At 33.8% G+C, this 21,554-nt stretch overlaps 1 protein-coding gene across 6 annotated transcripts in view; it reads right to left on the bottom strand.

Moving 5' to 3' along the window:
• Window positions 1–21,554, bottom strand: part of FER (FER tyrosine kinase) — a 442,286-nt gene that overhangs the window by 232,616 nt on the left and 188,116 nt on the right. For 5 of the 6 annotated variants that reach the window (XM_023258902.2, XM_045034531.1, XM_045034529.1 and 2 more), the window contains 2 exons: window positions 12,109–12,201; window positions 1,062–1,265 (listed from right to left, as the gene is read on the bottom strand). In XM_023258902.2, coding sequence (XP_023114670.2) covers window positions 1,062–1,265; window positions 12,109–12,201 — 297 coding nt within the window. The remainder of the gene's footprint in view (window positions 1–1,061; window positions 1,266–12,108; window positions 12,202–21,554) is intronic. The other variant, XR_006583568.1, reaches the window with a different exon arrangement.

The raw sequence follows: 21,554 nt of genomic DNA, 5'->3' as shown, positions 1-21,554 counted from the left end.
GTAACAGAGATCTTTGCAAAATTTCAGTGACAGAAGGAAGCTGAATAAAATCTTCAAATGTGAACCTGTAACAATGTGTTATTTTTAGAATATATTATGCTATTCATTTTAGTCACTTAAAACTAAATGGTGATATTAAAGACAAGGGATAATTTGCAAGTAGACCTTTTCCTTTTGGTTTCTAAGAATAATAATTTAAATTCCTACATTTTAAACTATGTGGTAATAAGGGAAATATTTCAGTCCTGTTTAATGTATGACATATTTTTAAAATAGTAGCTGTTAGAGCTTAGTAAATAGATGGAAACATTCATATAAATTTTAGTTTACAGTTAGCCAATGACCTTTCCTTCTGTAATTCACATACCATTTTATAAATAAAGCCAACATGGTTACTGATTTTAACACGGAAGTTTATCTACATCCATAACTTAAAGGCACATACAAATTATGAGAGCTTTCCAAGATACGAGGAATGACATACTACTAGAAACAGTAGGTTGGATGCATGAAAGTAGGAAAATATTATTATCAAGGTGAGGTCTGAATACTATACAAAATTAACAAGGAATTAATTAATAAATGAAGTGTTTGAGGGACGCCTTGGTGGCTCAGTCGGTTATGTATCCAACTGTAAATTTCACCTCAGGTCATGACCTTGCAGTTCATAGGCTCAAGCCCCTCATCAGACTCCCTGCTGACAGTGCAGAGCCTGCTTGGAATTCTCTCTCTCCCTCTCTCTGCCTTTGCCCTGCTCACACTCTCTCTCTTTCTCTCAAAATAAATAAGTAAACTTTAAATGAATTAATAAACTTCAAAAATAAATTAAATGTGTAACAATTATTTTTAATTTCTAATATTTAAAAATACATATTTCCTTAACAAGATTAACATTTTAGTGAATTTTGGCACACTGTATTGAAGAAATTCAAGACAAAGTAAAACTAAATACTAAACATAAAGTGTTACAGGCATTTATCACAAACTATTCACCCTCTTATTATAATTTTACTGCAATGAACTATGTCAAAATATACATATAAACTAAATTGGAAACGTACATCAACAAATTGTATGATAAAGTGTCTCCTTTGTCCATCAGAATATACAGAAAGGACATATTCACCAGGTTTCCCATGACTTTCTCGCACCAAGAAGTCTCCTTGTTGTTTTAAAAGTTCTTGTGCTTCTATTCTGGGAATTGCACCGTGGTACCAGTCCTGTTCTGCCAGGGGCTTCTCACTTATGGAGACTGCATCAGAGTACTTGAGCAAACATTGAAAAAAAAAAAAAAAGAAACAAATTAGAGAAAATAGGAATTCTTGCTGGTAAAATTTATAGTAATTATAAATACTTCTTACTTATGTTCCTCCTTTTAATTAACTGACTAAAAGTCACATAATGAATCTGAATTTTTCATAATTAAAAAGATATGTATCTCCTGGAGCACAATATTAGAATTTAGTGTTGGAATTTATAATCTTATTCATCATATCATAGAGTAAATCCATAGATTTAAAATTTACCAACCAGATAATTACGATAAAAGGGGTATTATCAGAAAATTGTCACAAAATGACTTCATTTTCATTTAAATTAAAAGTTGAGTTAATTATTTTTATGGGAAAACTCTCAATGACATGGGCGGTAGACTGCCCATATGCTATATTTTAGAAGCAATATCTAAGGCTTTATTAGATGCTGCCCTGCTGTTATACCTTCCCATTCTTGCTCTCATTCCCCTGACTTCCTTAACCATTACCTCTGCCACATGTCTGGTCCTGACCCTGTAGAGCAATGGCCAATAAAGCCTTAGGAGATGCAGTATCATTGAAAATCACTAACATGAAATTACAAACATGTGGCAAAAACAAGGGAGGAATATTAGCCATGAGCATGGCAGGAAACGCCATGAGCATGGCAAAATTATCTGTTATTTTAGGAGGTTTCAAATGCTAATACCGAGTAACAGATAACTAAAGAACTAATTATATCTCCTTGAAATTTTCTAATTGGTAATAGATGGAAACAGTTTCTAGTTACAAGTAAAAGGCACGTTTTTATTATCCAAAGAACTAAATTGCACTGGATGGTTAAGAGTACTCTATGGCTGAGGTACAAAAATGTGCACTAACTCTTAGGATTCTTAGAACACAATATGCACAATGTCTCATAAGAGAGTAATTTATAAATTTCCTCAATTGTATAAATTGGAAATTAGAATTAATAATAAATGAAAGGCAAATACTCATAGATAACGTTTCTCAGGCTGACATGATGAACTGTATATAGGGACAAAGTGTGAATCTTTGTGGTAAATGAAAACTAGCTCTGAAGACAGTCTTCATTGTTTTGTACCACTGAAGAGGCCCAAAAGATATTGGTACAAGTTCTATTTTATATGATCTAAAACCCATCCTAATGATTAAAAAAAAAGAACCCTGAAAAATCCCAAATAGACTTCAAAGAAGAGTTCACATTTTGGTTTCTATTACTTCCACTTATGATATACTTAATTCCTTTAATATATACATGGTATGACTTACATGAAAATTTTTTGTAAGGTAAACAAGACTCATTCTTTTAGTACTGATTATGATTAAATAATATTTCAAGAAAATTTTAATCGTGTTCCCCAAAACGGATTTAAAGAACAAACTACATAAAGAACCAGCCACAACTATGAGATAACAGTGCCTTTAAAGACCAATGCATTATCCACACAAAATTAACTCTTCGTGTATACTGATACTAATAGTTTATCATTCTTAAAGCAGGTCGCCAAAATTATTAAATATCTCTCCCAAAATTTTATCACAGCGTATCTCACTATAACAAACACCAACATTTTTACTGTAATAGAATATTTCCAAGCACTGCCCATGGCAAAAAATTTTTTTCATAAAAAATCAATAAAACAAGAAATTTAATGTCACCTCTTTGCAAAGAACTTGTTTTTATCATTATCTTTCAAGAAGGTCTACCTATTAGAAAGGCATCGCAAACAAGGATGTCACGTGCCTCATTCCTTATCCTATTCAACTTATCCTCCCAAATTTTGATTTATTTAGAACTGGAAAAATGCAGAGCCTGGAGTATTCATTAAGTCAGAAGGGCATTTGAAGCACAAAAGCTGAGCTAACACCAAGAAATTCATTTAAGGATTTGAATGTGAAGAAAGAATCTCTTTGGGGGGAAAAATCATCCTGAAAGAACATCTAAGTTTGTTTATTTGTTTGCTTTAAAAAAAAGAAGTGAATGGGAAAGAATTTATATTACTATTTCACAGGGATTATACACCAGTTGTTTGGATTTATTAGTTTCTTTGAAATAAAGAGCTGCTGTTCCCCAGCTCCTAGACAATATAAAATGTAAGCTGAACTGTGAGTGTGCATGTGAACTACACATATGTAGGAAGGCCCCCACCAATCCCCTGTCTGGGTCTATCAGGTTTTACAGGGACTTCTCTGCAAGCATTGGAAGGAATCTTTTTATTAATATGATTTTAATTAAATTCCAATACAATTTTGCAAGCTTGTTAGTAATAGAAGGTAGAATGTTTCAGCAACAAAATCCAACATCCCAAGAGCTGTCATAATTACATCACAAAGGAAATGAAGCTTTTTACTTCAAATATCAGTAGGGAAAGATTTTTCCTTGTCAGTAAGTTATCTAAAAATTTTGCCCAAGATATGGGGAGGAGGGGGCTTCTTTTTTTAAAGTTATAATTACAATTACTGAGTTATACTTGATAAGACAATCTTTCCTGATTAATTGGGCTAGCTGTTTAGTTATTTTCTCTGGGCCTGGTTCTTAAAGGATAGTCCAGTAAAAACATACTGGGATTAGTCAAATCAAATAATTGGTATAAATGAAGATGCAATGGGTAGTCAATACCAGAAAATGAAAATATTTTTTTTCTTGAGGAAAGAATAAGAGCCTATTTTTTTCTTATCCTATTTCAGGATAATTTTCAAGTACGTAAAGAAGATTTGTATGCCTTTATGTCAAACATTTCAGTGCCATATGAGCTCCTTTTTGAGAAGTAAAGAAAAATATTTAAAAAAAAATCAAGAGTGCATGGCTGGCTCAGTCGGTAGAGCATGTGACGCTTGATCTCATGATTGTAGGTTTGAGCCCCATGTGGGGTGAAGAGATTACTTAAAAAAAATAAAATCTTAAAAAAAACCAAAGTCTAGATTCTATTAAAATTAGGCACCGAAGAAATGATTAAAAAAAAAAACCTAAAGTAAAACACCATGGAAAATATATAAGTAAACCTCTCAAGGAACTTGAACAAGCTAAGTAAAACTTCAACACAAACATAAAAATGTTTAATAATTTTTTAATTATAAAAATGATATTTAAGTACCTTTTCTATTCTTACATAAATTTAGCCATTAATTTAATAATCTAAGTAAAGAATTATTTCAAATCTAATTTAATATTACATTGGGGTGAGACCAAGTAACTCAGGATTTTAAACATTTCTCAAAAATTCCATAAAGACCCCTTTAATTTTATCACTGGAAAATTTGAGATTAGGAATCAAACATCATACACTCAGAGGTAAGAGAATCACCAAACAGTTGCAAAAGGTTGGAAAAGGTCTATTGAAAAGGAATCTGCCTGGTGGTAGTAAAAGCTATTTTCAGTGAAAGAAAAATGTAACCATAGGTAGAAAATATATTTTACATCATTTAGAGTTTAACAGTTGAATAAAAACATAAAACGAGAATATGAATAATAATGTTCTTCTTGCCACATTTTTTTCAAATTACTAAATAATTCCATTTTGAGTTTATTGAATGAGTTAACTCTTTTTTAAAAAAATTTTTTTTTCAACGTTTATTTATTTTTGGGACAGAGAGAGACAGAGCATGAACGGGGGAGGGGCAGAGAGAGAGGGAGACACAGAATCGGAAACAGGCTCCAGGCTCTGAGCCATCAGCCCAGAGCCCGACGCGGGGCTCGAACTCACGGACCGCGAGATCGTGACCTGGCTGAAGTCGGACGCCTAACCGACTGCGCCACCCAGGCACCCCATAAATGAGTTAACTCTTAAAACAACGAAAAATAAAAAATAGCCCAGGTATTTGATCTTAATGATCATTGCCTCAGGCTAGACAAACAGGATGTAAATTAAATACAGCAGGGTTCTGTCTTTATAAGGCACTAAGGTCTATCTGTATTCTACAAATTCTAATGTTTTTAGCAGTAAGGTAGAACTTACCAGTTTTTTTCATGCACTGATATCTTTAACCAAAATAAAGGTACTTCACCTAATGTTTATCTTCCACAATGAAACTAGCAACAAAACTCTTACTCACAAATTTCTTGATTTGTTGTATTTTTTGAGAACCTGAGTTTGTTTAGTATTTAGCTAATAATATAACTGTTGCCTAGCATCAAAACTAGGCAGAATTACATGGTGATCAGATTTGCATTCTAATATAATTCTTTCCAAAACTTTACCTAAAAAGATAGACAAGTAGGCCAAACTCAAATATTAGCCTTACTTCCACAACTTCCCATTTCCTTGATTGCCTTTTTGTGCACCTTCTTTGATCTTTCATAAGAGACACTATCTCTAGCAAAATATATTTTCTAAAGGTCTTTCATTTTTGTTTTAATGCTTCTGCTTCCTCCTATACCTTCTGATTTGCTCTGACTTTTTTTTCTTCTTTAGTTCCCGTACTTTTCTTCTCTTTATTAGTAATCATTTTCTTTTTTCACTTTAGTATTTTTATCCATTTGCTTTTTCCAATTGTACTCATGACTCTCATTCATCCTTTTATCTGATCATTTCACTGCATGTTTTCTACACTTTTATTTTTTCGTTAACAAATATTCTTTCCTTAAGCTCATACAATATTATATATACAATGTGCCACAATATCACTAATAACACATTTAAGTCAATTAACTGTATTCAGTGCTAATTTCATGTTATACATATCAACTAAAACTGTTACCAGATCATTCTAATAACTCATATCTCAGGAAATTTAAATGTTCATCATCAAGTTGCAATTGCTTGTGAAGAATACAGTATCAGTCTGACATGATCAGATCATTGCTATAAGCATTTGCTCAAACATATAAAAGAAGAGGGTGCCTGGGTGGCTCAGTCGGTAAGCATCCGACTTCAGCTCAGGTCATGATCTCATAGTTCATGAGTTTGAGCCCCGTGTCAGGCTCTGTGCTGACAGCTGGAGACTGGAGACTGCTTCAGATTCTGTGTCTCCCTCTCTGTTTCTCCCTTGCTCCCACTCTGTCTCCTCTTTCTCAAAAATAAATAAGCATTTTAAAAAAAGGTCTTAAAAAAACAGATATTTGCTCTCTATACAGTAAAAGTATAGGTTATAGAAAATAAATCTGATAAGTCTTTCTTAAAAATTATGTGTGATAATGACTCAAAACTAGCAATTCTGAGAATAATACTTAGTTTTCCTAAACATAACTGGACAGTAGAATTCAGTGTATGTATGGCAGTGATACGACGCAAGAATTTTTATTTTTATTTTCCCTTTTTTCTCATTTTCTACATCTTAGTGTCTGGGGGACAGGAGTGACTACAAGGAGGGGAGATAAATTAAAACCATAAGAGCAAACGAAGACAACTAAAGTTTAAAATATATAATATTTAACCTGAATTTAACAATATGCATTGTTAAAGGAAGTACAAGGTTGCTCTCCTAGGCTTAAAGGAGAACACTAAAGAACACAAGCAGTTTATTATGTTATGCTTGAAAAAAACTGCATTTCCCTATGCCAATGGTGGTAGCTAAGCATTATAATACTACTAGCATTATATCGCTGTATGACTTAAACATAGCTGAACTATAATTTTCTAATTTTTTGAAAAGCGAGCAAGAAAATCTTATTTGCTATATTATTCTATATAATGGAAGCACATCTTTATTTTCTAATGTTCTTATTTTCTAAATTTTAGTATGAAGTGATTCTAAAATTGAAATGGCATATATGCCAATACAGTATAGAAAAATATGAATCTTAAGGAGGTAAGAGTTGAATAATTTAATAATTCTTCTGAATTATTAAGAACAGTTATTTGGACCAAGATGTGCTTTATTCTGGTTTTAAAGTACATTTTTCAGAGAGTGCTACTATTAGAAAGGCATTATACACTTCATAGATCAGTAATACAACTAGTACTCACAAGGGGATGTAAGACGGAACAAGTTGTTTGCTCCAACACTTGCTAGGGAAATCCTGTAGTAAAAAGAGGGCTCTGAGAAAGGGAAGTATTCTTGATATGACTAGAACAGATCTCATTAAATATAATGTGGCTCTAAGACTTCCAATGGAAATGGACATGCATGATTACAGTAGGCTTCCAGATTATGCAATTAATCCTAATATCTCTGGCCCTGACTTCAGAAGCAGTCTCTGAGAAATAGTTCTTAAAGCAAAATTATAACCTCCTGCAGCATGGGGAGATGCTGGATGTACAGTAGTTCTCAGAGTCCAAAAGTACTAATGATTGGTTATTTCAAGCTTTTAGCACATTGAGAAAAAGAACACATTCTTGCAGCTGTTGTATTAAAATACTATTCTGATCATAACAATAAGTATTAAACATACACCATCAGATGCTATAATTCGATTAAAGCCAAATTCATCTATCACCTCATTATCTTACACTCACCCTGCCATCAACATTGTTGATGGAAGTATTATTCCATGAGACTGTCTTCAAATAAGCTCTACATTGTAGCCACACTATTAAATATGTTGAAATAAATAGCTATGGCAAGTCCAATGGGAATAATATAAAGATTAATACTAATTTCATTTCCCTATGTAAAATGTGATTAATTTCCTTATTTTATCTAAAATTATACTTATACTTCTAATTTTTATATGTTCATTTGAATAAAGAAACAGTGATTTCATAGTTGTTACTTTTTTAGGATTTTAAATTAAATGTTCCCACACACAAAAGAATGGATTTGGACCTCCCCTGTGTACCATATACAAAAATTACCTCATAATGGATCAAAGACCTATATATATAAGGCAGAACTATAAAACACTCATAAGAAAATAAAGGTGAAAATTTGTATGGTCTCGGATTAGACAACAGTTTTTTAGATATGACATCAAAAACATGTGCCAACAAAGAAAAATGGATAAGTTGGACTTTGTTAAAATTAAAAACTTTTGTCAAAGGCACTATCAAGAAAATAAAAAGATAATCTGCAAAATGAGAAGAAAACATTTGCAAAGTATATATCTGATGAGGGGCTTGTATGCAAAATATATAAAGAACACTTATAACTCAAGAATTAAAAAGCAATCCAATTGAAAAGTGTTCAAAGAAAATGAACAGTCTTGTCTCTGAAGAATGTATACAAGTGGCTAATAAGCATGTGAAAAGATGTTCAACATCTTAGTCATTAGGAATATGCAAATAAAAGATATACCACTTCACATCCACTAGTATGACTAATTTTAAAAATTGAAAATAACAAGTGTTGATGACATTGTAGAGAAATTAGAACATCCATATACTGCTAGTGGAAATGTAAGAGTGCAACCACTGTGGAAAACTGTTAGGCGGTTCTTCAAAAACTTAAACATAGAATCACCATATGACCCAGCAATTTCCAGGTATATAATGGAGAGAATTGAAAAATACATGTTCACGTAAAAACTTGTACATCAGTGTTCACTGCAGCATTATTCCTAACAGGCAAAAAGTAGAAACAACCCAAGTTTCCATCAGCTGATGAATGGATAAGCAATATGTGATAAATTCATATAACAGAACATCACCCAGTCATAAAAAGAATGAAGTATTGTCACATGCTACAACACAGATGAACCTTGAAAATATTATACTAATTGGAAAAGACTAGACACAAGAGTTCACATATTCTAGGATTCTATTTATGTGAAATGCCCAGAACAGACATATCCTTCAAAAGTGGATTAATGATTGCCAGAAAATGGGAAAAGGAGAGAACTAACTACCATTGGGTATGGAGTATCCTATAAGGGAGATGGAAATGTTCTGGAAGCCAACAGTAGTGATAGGTGCACAACATAGTATACTAAAAACCACTAAGTGTACACTTTAAAATGGTGAATTTCATGTTATGTGATGTATACCACTATAAAATATTTTTAATATGCTTAACTATGTAATTTTAGTAAGTTTTTTATAGAGAAAAAATCATTTAGAACAATAAAAAATTCTTTCTGTTTTATATTTATCAAATAAGAATACTCTAAAAAATACCATATTGTATCAGAAAAAAATTTTAATTATGATTAAGTAGTCTCTAAGACTTAGATTATCACATTTAACACCTGAAACCTTCACATTCACACTAAGACTCAAGACCTCAACTACTTGTGTATTTGAGGGGAAAACCCCTCCTTCAAATAATGTTAAGATAACTAACATTTTAGAGAAAAGGTTGTGCACATCTATTCCTAGTGAAGAATAGCGTCATAAACCGCAGACTGCCTCAATCTTTTTGGTTCATGAGCTTACTAAATAAATCAGGGAATACCAAAGGGCACTTAACTGATAAAACAATGATCGTCTTCAGCTTGAAGATGCACCAACTGGGCCCTGAGGAAGTGAACATTCTCTAGAATTCTCAGTTACAGAGAGAGCATTTTCTTAGAAGAAATGGGCATCTCATAGCTTTGAGGACGTTCATAATTTATGAAAAATCGATCACAATGTGTATTTGAATGAGGTACATGCTTTGTGGGAAAGGCACTTCAATTTATTCCAGCTAACAGCAGTTTGTTAACACCAAACTTTTACCTATGTCAGTCACTGTCAATTTGGTAATTTTACTTAAGAATAACGTAAAGACCATTTTTAAATGGAAAAAATAACACGTAAATACCTTCAATGATTAAAAAGTTATGATTTGTACCATTAATTCATTAAGATTGTGCATATTATGTCTGACATAATTTTAGGATAGCCAACTCTATATAACGTCATCATTTTGAACTAACTGGATTTCTTCTGTTTCTATATGTAAATGAGCATGTCTTTCCATACATAAAAGAAAAAACCCTCTCACCCTCTAATCGACCCTGACTTATCAAAACAGGCTCTGGCTGGAGCCAAAAGCTGAAGTTCTCATAACTATGACCTTCAAAGTGATGTATGTAACTTGAAGCCTCAAAAGCCATGGCTGCATTCCTAGACAACTGTCTCCAGGGCATCCCAGGTTGTGGGGAAAACAAATGAACAAATATTGGTAGTGTTCGCCCATGTCCACTATCAGAGAATTCTTATTTTTCTGTCACTAGCTAAAACTTGAAGCTCTAAATTCCACTCTCCTAATTTTACACCTAATAACCCTGAAGATAACCTTGAGTTTATAATAAGCCTTCCTTCTCAAGCATGTAAAATAGTTTACTAAAGGAAAATTGGGCAGAGGGATCACCTTTCACAAATTAGGTCACCAATAAACTGCTACTAGTTGCTGGCAAAAAGACCACTCACCTAAGTGAAACAAAGGTGAGTCAATGACAACTATGTCAAGTGTTTCACTGAACTATTTTCATGTTAAATAATTTTATGAAGTGCAAATGAGGTATTTGAACGTTTCCTTTTAAGAAGTGATGTTCCTTTTTTTCCCTCTTTTTGAAGAACAGATCTGAACATTTCCTTTTAAGAACATTTTTTTTCTTTTTTAAAAATGTTTTAAGTATTTATTTTCAAGAGCTCTTCTTTCTTTTCTTCAAATAAGTTATCAAAACGTGTCCTCATAGTCTCCAGAATTGGCCACAGATTCCTAATCAAGTCTCCTATACTTTATTTTGAACATCAAATCATAATAAATTAAGTCCTATGAACTACTATTTATCTGTGAAGTTGTAAGTCATTAACTTAAGAAAACAGGAGTAGGATATGGGTCTTAAAAGAGACTTACTCTATCATGCAGTTTTTGCCTATAATTATTTTTATTTTCATTTGCTATTAATGCCACAAGAGATGGTCTGATGAGTTCACAGCCCCTCCCTATTGCCATAGAACACTTCTGGATATCAGAAATGACAATAGGAGCATTGAAGGCTAACACTGAAGTAGAAAATCTCTTTTATATAAAAATATAATTTTCTTTCTTTTTAATTAAAATACCCGATGCTTTGCCTTAATTGTGTATAAAAAGAATGTTGCTTGAGTGGAATAAATACGGGAACCCGTGTTACATATTCAAAAGGAATCATAGCAAATAAAATCCAAAATGTGACATTTTACTAATCTATAGTTAGGAAATACTTTGTTTTTTTAAATAAGACCAGGTCACATTATTTTAAACAGCTAAATTTTTAAAGAACAAGAAATAATATTAAGATATTATGAGGTAGAAACTTGGAAAAGATGGGAGGGAAAGCACATAATTAATTTGTACTGAATATTGTTGTTTTGATCATCATTCAATAAGACCATCATCTTAAAGCTCTATTGTGAATGAGGGATAGCTAGGAAAAAAAGTTTGATAATTTAGTTTGAAAGATAATGAAGTAAGAAAAATACTTTAAAATTTTATATATAAACGGAAAAAGAATATACTTCATCTTGTTTGCCTATGGCTGTTGTTACCTAGAGATTTATAATATTCTATGCACCACAGTGTTATGCTAAACCCAAATTTCAAACAGACTTGAATAAAATTAAAATGTTTTTAAAAATATGAACATGCATATAAACTGATATTTTCAAAAATACATAGATAATAATTCCTATCATTAAAAAAATGTTTCACTGGAAAATAAATTTTCTATGCTCTTCTTCTAATAAAGCCACAAAACACATAAAATGTTTCCTAGAATTATTTGTCTGTAGTACAGGAAGTCTGCAATAAAAGTTTATTTCTTTCTTCCCATATCAGTGTTACATGTAATTTTACTCTATACATATATGAATAGATTCATATGCATACAAAAAGCTATATAATGTACCTTGTTTTCTATTTGTAAGGACAAATTTACATACGATATTCACTGTTTATCAGAAAGAAGCTAAAAAAAAAGAGAGAGAAGAAAAAGAAAGAAGCTAGACAATGACTATTTTCAGTAGCACATAGAGTTCATCCTACTTACTGTTGAAGAGCCCAGTGCAGATTTTGGAGACCTAATTATTCCAGCAATTGAATGACGAATAGACTCAAACTTGGAGAGCCTCTCCTTTCTTTCCTGGAGAGATTAAGAGAGAAGCCTTCAGCAATAGTAAACTAGTTTACACACATCTATGCTGGGTATTTATGTATTTATCCACCGCTTACCACATCTTCCAACTAAATAAAACATAATCCTGAAATTTAAGATGACAAATAATCAAATGCATATAAACTCTAGTTTTTTACTTTCCTGGTCCCTCAAGAAATGTCTTGATTTGGGGAGCAGTAAGAAAGAAATAAAAATTCATAAGAGGAGAGAAAATGAGAAATGCAAAGGAAATTCATGGGAATTTCATGGGAAATTCAAGTATTAACATGCAGGAGAAGAAAAAAAAAAAGACACAATTTAAAAGGAACCAGTCTAACACAGATTTCAGATAGCACTATAGTTGTAAGGGACTTTCAAGAAAGAAAATAATAGGGAAAAAAGAGGAGAACTATATTGAACACATTTTTTTAAACAGTGAATCCCAGGGCTGCCTAAGTAGCTAGGAAATTTCACAAAGATTCACACGATCATGATGACGATGATGATGACCCGATCACTGGAGAAGGACGCTGATGAAAAAGTAAAACAGGAAGGGGATAATGGTGGAACTCCACTAAGGGAAGTCAATCCAGACTGCTACTTGCTTTAGGATAAATATTTCCAAGTATCATGCACCACAGTTGAAGGAAATTTTCCTGAAAATTTCATATCTTCAGATCCATTTAACAAATGCAAGTTAAGGGTTGGGTAAGAGGGTAGAAAAGAAGAAAAAGAAGAACAAAAAGGAAAAACAGAAGGTAATAAAGAAGCATGCGTGAGGGTTTGTAATGGAAGGTGGTCAATTTTCCAGTAATGACTACATTTCAACTGTTAATCAGCAGCAGGCAAAAGAACTCAAGACCTTATTGCCAAATGCTGTATTTCCATGTCTTCCATCAGCTGTGATGCTCAATTTTCCTCATCCCTGGAAAATAACTAAAGCAGGCCACAAATAACATCTTCTGTTTCTTTTGTCTCTAACATGTTGGGTATGTGTCTCTCTGTAGTAAATGCAGACATCTGTAGCCACATGCTCTCTGATAAACACGGTAGTTTCTGAAACTCAACTTCTGTCTCCCACTTCATTTACTTTTCATTCTAATAGTTGCAGTACTAATATTCTTTTCATTCTACAAATATGCACATATTAATCATTCAAAATAATCTTACAAATGGTAACACATGTATAACACATAGCAATATATTTATATGTGGTATATATTATATGTAGTATATTTATATGTAGTAATATATAGTATGTAATATGTTTACCCATATTTATATTTAGAGTATAATGTATAATATAATGTGTTTTCATAGAGTGATATAATTATATATAGCACACATACTGAAAAGTACTGTAGTGGCTATGGTTTTCTACTCCCCAGCTCAAGTGGGGAATTTCTACAAGAACTGTAAGAACTGAAAAGCACCTGAGAGGTTATGCAGAAAAGTCAAAAATTCAGGGGAGATTTTTACTTATTAGAAAGCATTTTATTTGTATATGATTTAATAATATGCACGGAAACAACAACAGTAATTCTCCTCAAGCTACATCTTGGCATCAAATCTTATGACAGGAAAGATAACCATTTCCCAAAAAAACCTTTTGTTAATATTAAAAAAAGAAATCATATTCTTAAGAAACCAACACCAGATAAATTTAACAGAATGGTCCAGGTTGGGGTAAAGAACACTTCAAAACCTGCTTCTTTTGTATTAAGTGGTATTGTATGGTCAAAGGGATACAACTAATAAAAAATATATATCCTTTCATTCAAAGGTACTCTTTAAGGACGCCTGGGCGCCTCAGTTGGTTGAGCATCCAACTCTTGGTTTTGGCTCTGGTCATGATCTCACAGTGCATGAGTTCAAGCCCCACTTCGGTCTCTGCACTGAGAGTATACAGCCTGCTTGGGATCCTCTCCCTCTCCCTCTCTCTCCTTCTCCTCCATGCTCTCTCTCTCAAAATGCATAAATAAACTTAAACAAAATAAAGGCACTCTTTAAATAGGTTGATCTAAAAAATGTATTATCACAAAACAATAAGTAGACCTTAAGTTTTCTTACAGGAAAAATTAAATACAAATAAAGTTTACACAAAACTTTAAACAGTGTCAGCTCACTTGGTGCCCAAATTTCCACAAATAAAACGTGAAACTCACTTGCTAAAGCTGGTCTACATAGCATTATATATCAACTTTAAATTAAATACCTCAGACTGTGCTGAATTCACTGACGGTTGATTTTTATATCAGTGAATTACAAGGCTACTTCAGAAATTAAAACTGAAAATCTTCTCTTCAATTACCACAGATACAGTGACTAATGCTACCTGTAGGCCTGCTAGGGCTGGCATTGATGCACTCTTTTTGCCCACCTCAAGTTATGACAAGGTAAAGAACTTTCTCCAGATAATAAACACAAGCATTAGCTCCAGCAACAGGATGGCCCCTCACAGTGGAGGGAGTTGGGGGTCAGTGAAGGGGGGGGGGATATGAGGGGCGTATCATGAAATAATATTCTGATGAGATGCCCAGAAAAATGTCATAAGTGTAGCTGTAAACCTATCTTGAAAAAAAAGTTCTAGATGAGGTATCAGTTTCACATCTCATTCAAAAATAGTTTTTCATTTTCATTATTTTAAAATTAACTGAAGGGTCTCACAATTTCTGTCTCCCGCAGTCTCTCTCTCCATATATATATGAAAACGTTTCATAATTTTTAAAAGTTTCCCGGGGCGCCTGGGTGGCGCAGTCGGTTAAGCGTCCGACTTCAGCCAGGTCACGATCTCACGGTCCGTGAGTTCGAGCCCCGCGTCAGGCTCTGGGCTGATGGCTCGGAGCCTGGAGCCTGTTTCCGATTCTGTGTCTCCCTCTCTCTCTGCCCCTCCCCTGTTCATGCTCTGTCTCTCTCTGTCCCAAAAATAAAAATAAAAACTTTGAAAAAGAAAATTTTTTTTTTAAATAAAAAAAAAAGTTTCCCTATTAACTATTTATAAAAATAACTCTAGGAAACAATACCTAAACTACTTACAGTTCAAGTAAAACTATCCCTATCAGGTTTTGAAATTATTCTTCACTAAAAATCCCAAACTGCAATAAAAAGCAGGCTCTCAGGTTACCTCCATCATCCTCTGCTTACTGACACACAAGCAAAGATAGAAAAGGCAAGAATCAAGACTTTGCTGATGGGAGTAACTGACAAAAATCAGCAGCTCTACCAAATGACAACATATGTACATGGTGTAGCAAGTGACAAATTAACGACTTGAACCAAAAAGCAGGTTAAGAGTTCTCAGAGCAAGGCTCCTAAAGGAAGCTCTAAGGTACAAAGAATAAGGTTTTGATGTCAGAAGGAATAAGGAGTATGAATGTGGGAAAATTACTTCACTACATAGGCTCTCAGTTTCTATATCAGCACACAGTACACTGGACTAGATAAAGTCTTCATTTCAAAATTTCTGGGACCATTATTCAACTCCCCACTCATGTGTATTGCATTGATCACTGGCAAAATTCCCAAAGAAGAGTTCCATGTATCAGGCTGGCTAGTTACCAGAGTTACCTCCCTTAGAGCCCTAAGTCACATTCTCCCTGAGGCATCCTCAAATTTGACCTCTGAAAACGTGAGACATGACACAGGGACGTGTTTTATGCTAATAATACGTCATTAAAATAATAACCAAATATTATTTCTCACAGGCTTCTGTAAATAATGCCAATCTAATAACATTCTTAGAAGGAACAATGAAAGTAATTATTTGGCCCTATAGGAACAGTCAGATACATATTCAAATCAGGAGGCAATAAGGATCAAGAAAAAGATAACATTCATGCTAAGCTCCAGGCTGAGTGCCAAATATCTTTGAGACTACTTATGCAAAGCAGCCATGAAATTTGGAGGGATTTTGTGAGAAATAACTACAGGAAAATTATGACCCCAGAGAAGATTGTCTCCTGAAAAAATTTCTAGTCTGTTGATAAATGACTCCATAATGTAAATGAAATACTGCAAGTATCGATATGTCCTTCATAAAAAGGAATGCATTTATAAATAAACAAATAACTTAGTCTTTTGCAGGTGTTGATTTGCTGGGGAGAAGGAAGAATACAGACTTTTTATTCCCATCAGGATATAGAATTTAAGTACTGAAACAGTTTGTAAATGATTTATTTTAGCAATTGGGGTCTGACTGAAGACAAATCATTTAGAAGCGTTCACTGCCTAGTAACCTAGTTTGTCATGCTGTTTTTCTTTGATGCTTGCATATTAAGAATATTTATTAAAAGAAAGAAAGACTGCTTGCTAAGCCAACCATTTTCATATTCTGAAATAATGAAATTGGAAACCAAATGTGCAAAACGAACATTTGAATGATTATTAAGATTTTGTCTTAAAATAACAATGCTAAGAAAATTTACAGTATAATAGAACAGAGTTCACTGAAACTGAGGGTGTAAAATGTCATATTGTTCTTCTTGCTTTCTTGACCATATATCTCTTAACTAAGATGTCTCTAGGGAAACAAGACCCAAGCAAGACCCAAGCAAGAGGCTAGACTCATCTTAACTGAGGTTCTGCCTGTAAAACAAGTAAGGGACATAATAAAGCAAGACATGTATCTTATTTGCTTAAATGAGTAAGACAAAGAATGCATTAAAATGAGAGCAAAAGTACTATTTCATTAGAGGTCCCTGTGTCTAGAAATCGAGGCACTTTGCCAACTCCAGCCACACTTGCACAAACTCCCAAGCTCACCACTCTATTTACCAACTTGACCAATGTCTCTTCAGATACGGTTTTTACTCCTGTCTCTTTCTCTCCTCTCCTTAGACTCTAAGGATTCATTACGTGTATGTTTGTTCACGTATCACCTCGTGATCTCAAATACTGTTTTTCTTTACCTTTTTGTTCTAGTTTGGATACTTTCTATCAACCTGTATTCACATCTCAGTGATCTACTACTGATTCCATTTAATAAATCCCTTAGTTCTAATATATTTTTCATTTCCAGAATTTCCATTTTTATAGCATCAAAATCACTGCTGTGATACCCCCATCTTTCACACACGTTGCCCATGTTTTCTACTAGATCCCTTAGCATTTTAAAAATAGCTAAAGACATTGATAATTCCAATAACGAGGCCACCTGCCTCTGTTTCTTTTCTTAGCTGTGAGTCACATTTCTTATTTCTCTATTTCTCTTTTTAGTGTTGCATACTTTTTGATTGTGTGCTGAATGGTTTGTATAAAAGAACAGCAGAATCTGAATCCAATAATATTTACCTCAAGAAAGACGAGCATATGCTCCCTTTTCTGTCACGCTGCTAGGTTGGGGCTATAGGTAACAAGCTGGGTCTGGCCTTTGTTGCAATTTAGTTTGAATCAGTTCACCACCAGCTTCAAACGTTCTGAGAGCTAGATCAGGAATTTCCCTTCAGCTAGGAATGGAATCTGAGCCCTGACAAGATTCCAGTACCCTGATTAAGCTTCAAAGTCAATCCATCAGCTTTAGGAACTATAGATGATCTCTCCAAGCTTTGCAGTTTCTTTGGGGGAGTGTTGGGGGAGTGCTAGAGAGTTCTCTTTGGTTCACACCCACTACTGTGTGTATCTAAGAGATACCTTACAGCCCTTACATATGGTCTCCTGTGACTTTCCATATCCAAACTGGATACAGAAATTCATATGCATTTTATAAGACAAGTAATCTATTAGTCATCTTTTTATCAGCCTTTATTCACAAACCAAGAAAATGTACAAAGATACAAGTTAAGGATCTTCAGTATGACAAAGAAAAAAGCCATTCATTCATCAAAAGTTACAGAGACTTGTGTCCGACTACCATTTTCCAAGGTAGTCAATTACCACAAAAGGCCTTCAGATTTCGAGTCTATACTCCTCAGAAGATCATTTGAAGGCTTAAACTCCACTCAACTAAAAAGTATTCATTCTTATTATTTTGGTTTGGTTGGTTTTCTTTTGTTTATTGCTTTTGGGGAATAGGGAAGATGAGTTAGACTGGTTTTGTATTTGGAGCAGAAGACCTTTACTGGATACTATAAAGTCTATTATATATAGACTTCAGTTTTGTATAAACTATGTTTTAAGTTTCCAACTTCATCTAAAAAGTTCCCTGAATGGTTTCACTTTTTCGTATCTCATACGTGCACATGCATCAGTAATCCTGCTCTCAGTTCAGAGAGCCTTTTGTTACTGGAAGTAGTAACTGGGAATGGTTAGGAGTTTTAAGGCCTCAGTCAAGATTTTATTTATTAGAAACAGAAACTGTGGGACCTAAAAAAGAAATCCCAAGATTTAATTTGAAAAAAACAGAATATAATAAATTTTAAAGACAGGAATGTGGTGCTTATAATATTGCACATCTATTACCAGCAAATAAAATCCAACCGGGAGATCTGTATTAGAAGTCCATTGGGTACCAGGCACTTGTCTCACCCTCAGCCCTCTGAGAGAAGTTGCCACATTATAGGACTATTGGGATTGACTGCCTGAGAATGAGGTCAGTACAACACAGGGTGGAGCTGAGGAAATGATGACAGACAAATTCTTTGTGACATGGTTGGAATCTCTGGATCTATCCAGGTACATGAGTAGATAAACTCTCTTCTGTGCTTTAACTATACTGCCTTGGTTGACTATTACATGGAACCACTACAGCAGAGTTTCCTAGACTATCTACTAGCAATTAAAGATTTCCAATAAACAATTATAAAAGTCACAATTGTCACTAACAAAACAATATACTAACTTACCTTTCTATGTTTTGGACATATATTTACTTTTAATAGAAAAACAAACCTTCTGATATTGAAATACACTAACATAATTATATTCTTTGTAAAAAACACTTATTGTGTTATGTTGTATTTTGTTGTGATAATTACTTTTGTTTATTCCTATTAATTTAACAGTTTCAGCACATGAAATTCAAAATAATTGCTCAACATGTTTGGAAAAACCCTTGTTTGGATGATTAACAGATGTTATACCACAAAAGGTTCAGTAGTCCCATAAATTTTAGAACTGTTCTATTAATCAAATTTAAATAGGTTTCTTAGATGCAGTATGTCTCAGAGCCTTAGTCACACATTAGTACATGTACTCTTTTTGGGAAAGAAATAGTATTCTGCAAAATTAATTTTCAAGAAACATTATCACAAAGCTTTCATTCTGTGGGGTTAGAAGGGGAAACATTTTCTTCTACTTTACATCACTCATGGCTTCTTGGATATTATCATCACATGTAACAGCTCCAAATTAACTAATGAAAGCACCTCTCTTTCTGGTCACAATCTCTTACCCCATTAGTTTGCTTTCAACCAGTACCACTATCACCATTTTTCAACCTCACTGGACCCTAAAGCTTTGAGTCTTCTTGTTTCTCCCAATCAATCACCTTTCCTTTCTTCTCTTCTCTCTTTATCTAACTGAGATGCCATGATATATCATTTCAGTGATGCTCTTGCCAATACTCTAAATCCTGTGCTATTCTATCTCTTAGTTGCATCCATGTAACAAACCCAAAATCTGGATAGTTGGATAGATCCAACTATCTGCTCTGAGTATGCACTCAAGAAATTCATCACAGCTGGAGAGAATCACATGATTATTACTTTCTAATGGGTCCCAAATATCTGACAGTACCTCTACATTTCTCTGGCCAACTCACTTCTTACTCTCCCACTGTTATTGTCAAACCTTTCCCACTCTTCTTGTGCCTAAAACTGCCCCATTCTACCCCCTCCAGCTTCTTTAGAAACAAACTACAAGTCAGAAATCCCTTCATCTTGCCTTTTCAGATCTACAGATCTATTATTTCTCTTCCCTTCTAATCTGTTTCCCCATTTGGAAATATGGAGCTGTCTCTCATTTGTGGCTGACCTCTCTACTACTACTTTGTATTTCATCCCCTCCTGCTCTCCCAAGAACATTAAATGTTACAAGAACCTAAAAGATCTTTCTCTCTGAAAACTTGCTTTTTTTTTTTTTCCTATTCCATCAGCTTTTGTACATGTATAAATTGCTCTTATAGGGGAAAAAAAAAAGGAAAAGCAGTAAGGGAGGAAGGATAGAGAAGGGTAGGGAAGGAAGGATGAAAAGAGGAAGGGAACTGCTCCCTTCAGCACACACCCTCCTCCTGCTACTGCTTATTCTCCATAAACAAAATTCCTGAAAGAGTTATCTATGCTTCCTGTCTCCACTTTTCTCTCCTCCCACTCATTCCTCAATCAGCTCCCATTTCACTTTCATCTCATCACTCAAGCAAAGCACATGCTTTTAAGAAACTCAACAAACTTCATTTTACTAATCTGACAAAGGACATTTCTTACTATTGTAGTTGACCTCATGGAATAATTCTCCTCTATTGACCATATACTCTTACATGAAACATTTATTGCACTGACCCACTCTCCCCCTACAGGCAAAATATGGTCATGTGCTTTCAAGATCCACTGGCTTCTGGTATCCTCTCTCCTCACTCTATACTTCCTCCCTAGGTAACATTTTACATGTTCCAACTTCAATTACCACCTAAGCCAAGCCCACTCAGAATTTAAATCTCCAAATGAGACTTTACCATTGAGCTACAATCCTATATATGCATGTGTGTGTGTGTGTGTGTGTATATATATATATATATATATATCCTATATATACTAATATACACAGGCACATACCTATATAAATAGGTATATATATGTACATATACATACAGATAGGATATATATGTACATATACATACAGATAGGATATATATGTTTATAGATGCGACTTCTCTACTTGGTTACCATAAAGACAGAAAAAGTCAACATATTTCATACTGAACTCAAAACTTCCAAGCTGCCCTTTTTTGGGAGTCTCTCATTTCAAGGAATGGTATTAATCATTCTGTTATACAAGCCAGGATCTGCAAGCCCAACCTCACACTCACAATATAAACTCCAAGAGGACAGAAGATGTTATCAGTTTGTTACTAAAATTATCTAAACATTAAATAAATGTTACATATTAATGACATTGAAGCAAGACAATAGCTATCAGACATCATTTAATAAATAAATAAAAGAGTAGGTTTACTTGAACTACTCTTTTGTGCTAAAGAACCTCAAAGGCCTCTTAGGAGAAAAACAAAACTGACAGGCTGAAATTAACCAGGCATTCCAATTACACATAACATTCTAACTCATATTGACTTTAAGAAATCTGCAGGTACGTCTGTTTGAATTTTGGGAAACCCTCAAAAACAACAGAAGACTATCTTAGGAGCTGAAATATTTTTCCTTTTAACATTTTTTTTAAAAAATGGACTCTTC

This window comes from Felis catus, chromosome A1, assembly GCF_018350175.1.
Source record: "Felis catus isolate Fca126 chromosome A1, F.catus_Fca126_mat1.0, whole genome shotgun sequence".
In the NCBI taxonomy this organism is placed as follows: Eukaryota; Metazoa; Chordata; class Mammalia; order Carnivora; family Felidae; genus Felis; species Felis catus.
Note: the sequence above shows the minus strand (reverse complement) of the source record. Positions and strands in the feature narration are given on the sequence as shown.